At 51.8% G+C, this 9422-nt stretch overlaps 1 protein-coding gene across 1 annotated transcript in view; it reads right to left on the reverse strand.

Moving 5' to 3' along the window:
• FAT4 (FAT atypical cadherin 4) overlaps positions 1–8892 on the reverse strand; it is a 122505-nt gene extending 113613 nt beyond the window's left edge. The window contains exon 1 of the mRNA XM_068187923.1: positions 3220–8892. Coding sequence (XP_068044024.1) covers positions 3220–8514 — 5295 coding nt within the window. The 5' untranslated portion in view covers positions 8515–8892. The remainder of the gene's footprint in view (positions 1–3219) is intronic.
• Positions 8893–9422: the final 530 nt, after the last annotated feature.

Consider the following 9422-nt stretch of genomic DNA (forward strand, 5'->3'; position numbering starts at 1 on the left):
CAGGGCTGATGGGAGCCATGAGGTGTGCAAGCGATGCCAGTAGGCATTAGTCATTCTATATGAAATATGAAATCATGGTGGTGAAACCCTCAGCCCTGCCCAAAACGTTAAAAGAGGATTTATGCTGGAAAGCCAAGAGAAAGGACTTTAGCAGTTGCTGAGGGGTTTTTTCCCCAGCAGAAATATTAAGAATGGTATGGAATGGCAAACTGAAGGGACCTCTTTAGGACACTACATTATTCTTTTTTACATGAGATCAACAGTGATGTTAAAAAAATTAAAAAATAAGTTTTCAGATTCAACAACTACCATCCAAAATTACCATCTAGCTTGTAAAATACACTGGAACAAGCATTTGCGTTTTCTTTACAAATCTCAAATATTTGGTATTTGAAGAAAAGTTTTACCTCACTACTTGCACTTTCCTGATACACACCCCACCACCACCACCACTTTTCTTTCCATTTAATAACAGCAAACACGGAAACATACACAAGATAAAAAGCTAGTGATGAAAAAATAAACCACGAATTATAAACAAACCTTTTTGTTTCCTAAACTTTTGTTGTTACTTAATGAAAATAACAGAACCCTTCAGTTTCAAGGCATGTCAGCTGCTCTGGGTTCAGCAAGGATTCCCCACAATCCTGCCATTGCAAAGTTCAGCCCTTGGACGTTCTGTTCACAAAGCACCTACATACAACCCTGGGAGCTGTGCACTCAGTGGGTCTTCAGTCTGATCCCTTAGGGCAAACCCCAGGGATGGATGAGAAATACTGAAAAGATACCTTCTTCTTCAGTTAGGGCACTAGGTGGATTTTTTCTGTATATTTGATATTATTTTAGAAGGTAAATAAAATAAATTAGTGACAGATTTATTTTTTGGGGGGGTGGGAATCATACCACTTCCCAAGGACAAGGATTAATTCACTTCTAGAGCAAGTGGTTTCATGCAAGCCTGCTCTTCTTTTGTACTGCCTGCTGGCAAGACAAAGCTGAGTCACTGTTTCAAAACAGTAAATATCTCTATTTCACACCAGGTATATCTGTCACCCAAACCCACGGCAGCAGCCTGTATTAGACAAAATATCTATTAACTTCCTTATTCCCACTGCTCTCCTCGACAATCTCAGCACGTTTAGCACTGGGCAGCTCCCTGTGCTCAGTGGTTCGCTCACGTGCCACAGTGCAATGAAGATGATTTCTGGCATCAGGGCAGAGAGCATAGCAGGCAACTAGGAATAATCATGTAGACATTGTTAAGAATATGCTAGTACCATTTTTCCCTTTTCTTTAACCATATCAAGATACAATATCAAACACACTCTTCATAAGAGAAGACAAAATACGCAATATTGACTTCTTTTGCCCGTGAAAAAAAATCCAAACCAAAACCATCAAACAAAATCAAATAGAAAAGAAAATATTAATATGTGAAAAAAAAAAGCTGTGTTGCTTATTCAGCACCCACTGACAGTCAGCTTGCACACAGACTGTCACTGTAGCAGTTCTTGTGCTGGACAGCAAAAGCCTTCCAGAGATATCCCATCAGTTAAGACGAACACTTCATATGGTTATGTTTTTGGAAGTTGAAAGCTAATTATAATTTACAATACATTTACAAAGAAGCACAGTATGTTAATGACATTTGGGAGAAGACACATTTTAAAGGCTATAAAGACACAACCATTAATAGGAAATTCTAACTCCCAATTATGCCTCTCAACGTTCTTTACAGAATAAAACATTTGCTTGTGATTTCAGAAGTGATTTGCATTCAGCAATCTAAAAGCTATTTGAAGTTTCAATGGTGATTCTCTTCCCTGCTCAGAAAAAACTCATGTTAAATGCTTTTACAACATGTAAGAATATTGCAGCCATAGGGTTGGGTTTCCTATGAATCATTCCCCAGTATAGAAACTCTTTGCTCAAACTCAGAGTTGAAGAGCTGTGATCCAAATGCCCAATGACAAAGGCCTGACCCTCAAAACAGCTGTCCATCAAGACAAAATATGACACAAGAGTAAGGCAAAAATCATAGAGGTGTATCTTTTACAAATTGCTAGCAGGGGTACAAAGACCTGCACAGCAGGAATATTCTCATAAACACAGCATGAATTACTTAAACCAGAAGCACTGCTAAAACAGGTCTTTTTCCAATATGCCACTGTTGGTCAAAACATGACCATCAGCAGCACGTTGCACACACAGCAGGATGGGATCACATCTCTGAGATGGAACAGTGCTCAAATTCCCTGACAAACACTTCAGAGAGAATCTGTCACTGCCAGTATAGGAGAGCAACATTACACACAGATCATACTTAAACTGCAGAAGAAACAACAAAAGTAGCTATGAAGAGAAAAATATCCACAGCTGTCAAGTAAGAATTGGAAATACCACTTTTGCTAAAATCAAACAAAAAAAACCCCAAACCTGCAAACCACCACAGTACCAAAACTAACACTTAATTCCCAGGAGGAAGTATGGCTGAGGGATCTGTAGGGCTGTGCAGTACTGAGGGAGTATGTTCAGCTGGAGAGGGAAATGGTTGAACCACTACACACTACCACCACCCTCTCCTTGCCCACTCAGCAGTGCCAGCCCCAAATTTCCAGGAATGGCAAGTCAAAAGCTCGTGGTGAAGTACAGCAGGCAGCTCCAGGGGATGCTGCAACTTAAAGCAAACCCAAGTCTCCTTTTCACACCCAGCTTCCCAGTATTACTGCACAAGACAGCAGGAACGGTGTGAATGATCAGCTCTGTGACTGAAAACAGAGCAAATTAAACACTTGTACTTCACAGATGACGTTCCAAACCTGGTTTCCACCCATTGCTTTTCAAGCTAGACAGGCAGAAAACATTTAAAGACCTTTCAGTCAAGGCAAATGGCCTTGTGATAAGGGAAGTTTCCAACTAAAATGTTACGCTTTTACCATTTATCACATCCAGGAAGAGAAACGAAACCATTTTCATACTCATCAGTCAGTTAGGTAGAAAAGTAACCAAAATTGGAGGTGTGTGAGGAGACCTATCATCCTAGGGACTTAGCCAGGCAGGGATGGCAAGAACTTCCATGACTGGACACACTACATGAGCTGTTCAGAGCCAATTTTCATGTCCAACACTGACACCACAACTTCAGTGAAAAAACAATCATAATCCTGGAATTACACAGGAGTAAAAAGACAAAGAAATAATAACTGTATAAACCTTTACCTCTGCTCGTTGCGTGCGGGGCAAAACAGACGACTTCTCAATGGCATAAACATCCACCAGGTAGAGTCGTGCTCCTTGCTCCCTGTCCAGAATGGCAGCGGTCTGGATGACCCCGGTGTGGCGCCCGATGGTGAAGAGGCGCCCGAGACTCTTGTCCTCGCACCGAACGGACACGATGTAATATTCCACCTGTGCCTCGGAGCCCCGCGGGCTCGCCGCTTCCAGCGATATCACATTTGTCCCGATGGGCTCTCCCTCTTTCAGGATGGTGATGTATTTAGGCTGAGTGAAAACAGGCCCGTCAACCCCTTGCAGAATTATAGTCATCTCAGTGGTGGACTTTCTCCTTTCCGGGCCCAGGTCGGTGGCAGAAACTATGAGATTGTAGATGAGCTGAGAAGGCACCAACGCTGAAGCTACTCTTAAATCTCCGCTGTAGCGATCCACAATGAAGGTTTCAGTATCTCCATTGACTATCTCATACTCCACCTCCCCATTGGCACCCTCGTCAGGATCCGCAGCAATAATCGTGGTTAGGACTGAACCGATCACAACCGAGGGGTCAGCCGCAAGGGCGTTCTGAGATACGAACACGGGTACATTGTCATTTTGATCCGTCACTAGAATGGTCACGTTCTTGAGGGCAAATCGCCTGGACTCCATAGGAACAGCCAGATCAGTGGCTTTGACTGTTAACTCAAAGAGATTGGCAAACTCCCGATCAATTTCAGCATTGGTAAAAATTGTCCCTCTCACCTCATCGATACGGAAGTGATTCCCCCTTGGCATCTGCTGGATTATTGCATACGTTAGCTGCCCGTTAATATCTGCATCTGGATCGCGAGCAGTCACGGAAATGACAGAGCTGCCCACAGGAACGTTCTCAACAATTGATTTAAAGATGTCTCCCGGAGGAAAATGAGGAGGATTATCATTGAAATCCCTAACGTGTATGACCACTGACATGGTAGAGGATCGCGGGGGCCTTCCTTGGTCTTTTGCCGTTATATTTAGCTTATACAGAGATTGTGTCTCAAAGTCCAGTTTCTTGGCAAGAAAAATACTCCCGGTGTTGGGACTGATGCTAAAGGTCCCATGATTGTTTGTCCCTGTAATGCTGTAGTGGAGGTCAGCGTTGTCACCTGAATCAGAATCAGTGGCAGTGACAGATGACACAAGTTCACCAACCCTCATATTCTCTAAGACATCCACTAACAAGGTTGATTTAGGGAAAGAAGGGCTGTTGTCATTTTCATCCAACACATTAATGCTCAACATGCAAGTCGAACTTAGGGAAATGGCTCCAGAGTCTACTGCTTGGATAATGAGGGAATACGATGCAGTAGCTTCATAATCTAGTCTGCCCACTAGGGTCACTTGGCCTGTGCTGCTGTCTATTACAAACTGATTTTCTTCATTTCCCTTGATTACAGAATACTGAATCAGCCCATTAACCCCTTCATCAACATCTGAGGCAGAAACTCGCAGCACCTGTGTCAGATTTGCTGCCAATTCTGATATAGTAGCTTGGTAAAGATCTTTCAAAAATTTGGGGGCGTTATCATTGATGTCTTTCATGTAGATCTGTACAGTTGCCTGATCTTTCAGAGGCTTTGGCAACCCCTGATCTGTGGCTATTACTGTAAGGCTAAATACTGCAGCTCCCCTCTGTCTCATGAGAGCTTCTCTGTCAAACTGATGAGTGCTTTTGATTTCCCCAGTTACTGTGTTCAGCTCAAAATCTGGCTGCATATGCTCAAATGAATACCTGACCTCACCATTTGGCCCAAAGTCTTTATCTACAGCATTTATTTTACCCACATATGATCCACCCCTCTGTTCCTCTTCAAAATAAAACACATAGTTGGTACTGTTGAACAGGGGCCTGTTATCATTAACATCCTCCAGAATCACAGTAACATTCACAGTAGCATTGAGCGGTTCTACTGCCCTATCAGAGGCAACGACCAGTAAAACGTATCTTTCCTGAAGCTCACGGTCCAGTTCACTTTTTATATACAGCTGGCCATCTGGGAATATGCCAAAGGCATCCCCAGCATTTCCTTCAATTATACTGTAAGCTATTTCACCGTTCACTCCTGAGTCTTTGTCAGAAGCCTGTACCTTAAAGAACCTGGAATTCACAGGCTCTGACTCCAAAATAGTAATTTCATAGGAAAGCTGGTCAAACACAGGTGGGTTATCATTTACATCATGGACAGAAACAGTCAGGATAAAAACAGAGGACAGCTGAGGCACCCCCATATCTGAGGCCAGGATTTCAACCTGGTAAGACCCAGCATTTATGTCAAGTGATCCCGTTAAGCTTATAGCACCAGTTTGCTCACTGATTGAGAACAAGCCCTGTGGGTTTTGCTTAAGGCTGTAAAGGACCATGCCATTAACACCTTCATCAGGATCAAGAGCTTTGGCCTGGAATATGGTATGCCCAGCTTTCCAGTTCTCAACGACATTTACACTTTCCACCACTTGAATGAAGTGTGGGGAATTGTCATTTAAATCTTTGACAGTTATATTCACCACAGCATCGCCAGTTATTGCCCCACCTCTAGCAACCACCTTCAGCTGGTAAAATGCTTGCTCCTCCCTGTCAATAATACTGGCTGTGGTGATCTGTCCTGTCACCCTGTTGATGGCAAACACACCCCTCTGGTCACCCGTCGTAATGAGGTAACTGATGTTGGTGTTGAGGTCCATGGTGGAAGCAAAAACAGTACCTACGTGGTAACCCAGAGCAACATTTTCAAAGACAACAAAACTGTATGTGCCCTGACTGAAAACAGGGGGGTTGTCCTGTGTGTCCAAGACAGTGATGGTGACAATGGCTTGGTTCTGCGACTGAAGATGGCCACCGTCAGTGGCCACAATCTGCAGCTGGTAAGCAGTTTTCTCCTCCCTGTCCAGGGCTATTTTTGTTGTGATGACCCCTGTCTGCCCATGGACCTGAAACCTGGAGGTATCTCCAGCTGAGATGCTGTACTTGACTGTCCCATTGGGTCCCAGATCAGGATCCGTGGCAGACAAGGTGGTCACATAGGTGCCGGCTGGCTCATTCTCTTGGATATGGGCAAAATACTGAACGGGGTAAAAGACAGGGCTATTGTCATTCACATCCAGGATGGTCACGTTAACTCGGGCTACTGAAAAAAGAGGAGGAGAACCCAAATCAGTGGCCAAGACCTGCAAGGAGAAGTGAGACTGCTCCTCCCGGTCCAGCTGTGAGATGGTGCTGAGCTTGCCTGAAACCGGGTCCAAGCGAAACATCTGGCGAGGGGTCACAGAGGAGGGGCCAACTGCTACCAGCGCTGGCTCGGCTTCCTGCAGGGAGAAGCGGACAGTCCCATTGTCCCCCTGGTCCCCATCAGTAGCACTTAGGACAAGCAGCTCAGTTCCTGATGGGGAGTTTTCAGCCAAGGACACCTGGTAACCCTCGGGCTGACCAAAGCGAGGCTTGTTGTCATTGACATCCAGGATGGTCACCACCAGCTGTGCGTAGGAGAATTTGGGCTGCACCCCCTGGTCACGGGCACTGACGTTGAGCACCACCTGAGAAGCAGTCTCCCGGTCCAGCCTGCTGGAGCTGGATGTGCCCGTGGCATGGCCAGCAGTGCTACCCTCAGGGACAGCCGTGGTGACCAGCCCGCTGTGCTCGCTGATGCGGAACCAGCCCAGCTCGTTGCCCGAGACGATGCTGTACTTGAGGTTGGCGTTGAGGCCCGAGTCACGGTCCGTGGCACTGAGGCTCCGCACATAACTGCCCGGGGGCACGTCCTCGCTGATGTTCACCCTGTACACCGACTGCCCGAAGACAGGCGGGTGATCATTGATGTCGTTCACAAAGATCACCAGGCTGGCTACCGAGGAGCGGCTCACGGGAGCTGCCACCGCTCCGTCGGGGGAAAAGACTGAAGTGGGGGAGCCTGGAGGTGGTGGTGGGGCCCCGTAGTTATCCGCCACTGCCACGGTAAGGTTATAAGCCGGGATGCGTTCCCGGTCCAGCGCGGCTGCTACCTTGATGAGGCTGAGGTTGGGTACCTTACTGCTGTGCACCTCAAAGTGCCGCTGCTCGTTTCCCGCCAGGATCGACACAGAGATGTTCCCGTTGGCCGCCGGAGAGTCAGCATCGCTCACTGTCAGCAGGGCCACCACAGTGCCAGGGGCCGCGTTTTCATCCACAGAGGCAAACCGGGAGGTGGCCGGGAAGTAGCGGAACTTCACCCGGGGCTCGTTGTCGTTGACATCGAGCAGGCGGATGAGGGCCTCAGCCCGGCCGCTCAGTGCCGGCACCCCACGGTCCATGGCCTGGACAGTCAGCGAGTACTGCTGCCGCATCTCGTAGTCCAAGCACTCACGGATGCGGATCACCCCGCTCTCAGGGTCTACCTCAAAGGGGAGGCTGCCAGCCCCATCCCCAGCGCCGCTGCCATCGCCTCCTTCCAGGCGGTAGCGGATGTCAGCATTGGTGCCCTCATCAGCATCAGCCGCAGTCACCTGGAGAACGCTGGCCCCGACAGGCGCATCCTCAGGCACTCGTGCCTGGTATAGTGCCTGGCTGAAGATGGGGGGGTTATCATTGATATCCTGGACGGTGACGTTGACCTGAAGGTACCCTCGCCGACGGGGCTCGCCCTTGTCCTCCACCTGCACCAACAGCTGGTAGGTGGGGGTGGCCTCCCGGTCCAGCCCTCCACGGGAAACCAGGTGCAGGAAAGCCCCCTCGCCGCTGGGATTGAGGGTGATGTTGAGGCGGAAGCGGCCCTCCTCGTTGCCGGCCACAATCCGATAGGAGCCGTGGTCTACGCCATTGGTGCCACTGTCGGCGTCAGTAGCAGTGTCCAGGATGAGCTGGCGCCCGCTGCCCGTGTCCTCCTTGAAAGTCACCACGATGGAGGGGTCGGGGAAGACGGGCGCGTTGTCGTTGAGGTCAAGCACCAGGACGCGCACCTCGCTGGGGTAGGTGGGCTGGCTGGAGAGCACCACCAGGTCCACCACGTCGCTGGCCAGGCTCTCGCGGTCGATGGTGGCGCGGGTGTGAAGGGCGCCCGAAGTGGCGTTGATGGCGAAGAGCTCGTGGTGCTCGCTCAGGCGATAGGTGAAGCCGGGCCGGGTGGCGATGGTGCCCACCCAAGTGCCGGGCGGCTGCTCCTCCAGCACCCGGAACACCTGGCGCGGCTCCGCGGCGGCGGCGGCGCTCCCCAGCGGCGGCAGCAGCGGCAGCAGCAGCGACAGCAGCAGCGGCGGCGGCGGCCCGCGGGCGGCGGGGAGGCGGCCCATGGCGACCCGGGGGCGCAGCGCCCCGAGGGGGCGGCCCGGCGCCGCCGCTTGCCCCGCTCCCGCTGCCCTGCCCGCCGCCTCTCTCGGCACCCGCGGACGCTGCGCTCCGGACGCGGACGGGAGCGGACCCGGCGGCGCGCCGCGCTCACGGGACACTCTGGCTCCGGCTCTGTCTCTGCCGCCGCTCCTCGCGCCGCCGCTCCGGGGCTGGTGGGCGGCCGGGGGCGCCGCGCCGCATCGCCGCTCAGCGGCCGCCGCCGCTACCGCCGGGGCCCGCCGCTCCCGCGCGGTGCCCGCCGCCCCGCCGGCATGCCCGGGCGCACGGCGGCCGAGCCGATACGTGATCCGCGGCCGCCCGGACCCAACTTTGCCCGGCGCTCATGGATCCCGGCCCTCTTGACGCCCGGGCCGGCTCCCCCCACGGCCGCCCATTGGCCGCCGAGCCGCGCCGCCCCGCCCCGGCCCGCCCCCTGCACCTGAAGGGCCGCCCCGGCGGGACCGGCACGGGCGGGGAGCGAGGGGAAGCCCCCCGGCCGTGCCGGGAGCGGGTCCCCCGGGACGCTCCCGCCTGGAGCGGGGAGCGACCGGGAGCCTGGCGGGCTGGGCGGAGTGGGTCGAGCTGCCCCTCGTACCGGGGGACGGGACTGCGGCGGGCGCCGCTTACTTTGGAAGCAGCTCTGGAGAGAACTTGCGAGACCCGTTATCCCGGGAAGATGCGGCGCTGGCCGCGCCTCCCGCGGGCCGGCAGCGCCCTCTGCCGTCCCCGCCCGGCCGGCTCCCGGCGACGGGGAACACCACCGGGATGCCGGAGGATCCCACGGGAACCGTGTCCCCGGTCCCGACCGAAAAGCTCCCTCCTTCCTCCAGCCCAAAAAGGAATCTACTTCTCCCTGCGGCGGCTCAGGCAG

Source organism: Anomalospiza imberbis, chromosome 4 (genome assembly GCF_031753505.1).
Source record: "Anomalospiza imberbis isolate Cuckoo-Finch-1a 21T00152 chromosome 4, ASM3175350v1, whole genome shotgun sequence".
Taxonomy (NCBI): Eukaryota; Metazoa; Chordata; class Aves; order Passeriformes; family Viduidae; genus Anomalospiza; species Anomalospiza imberbis.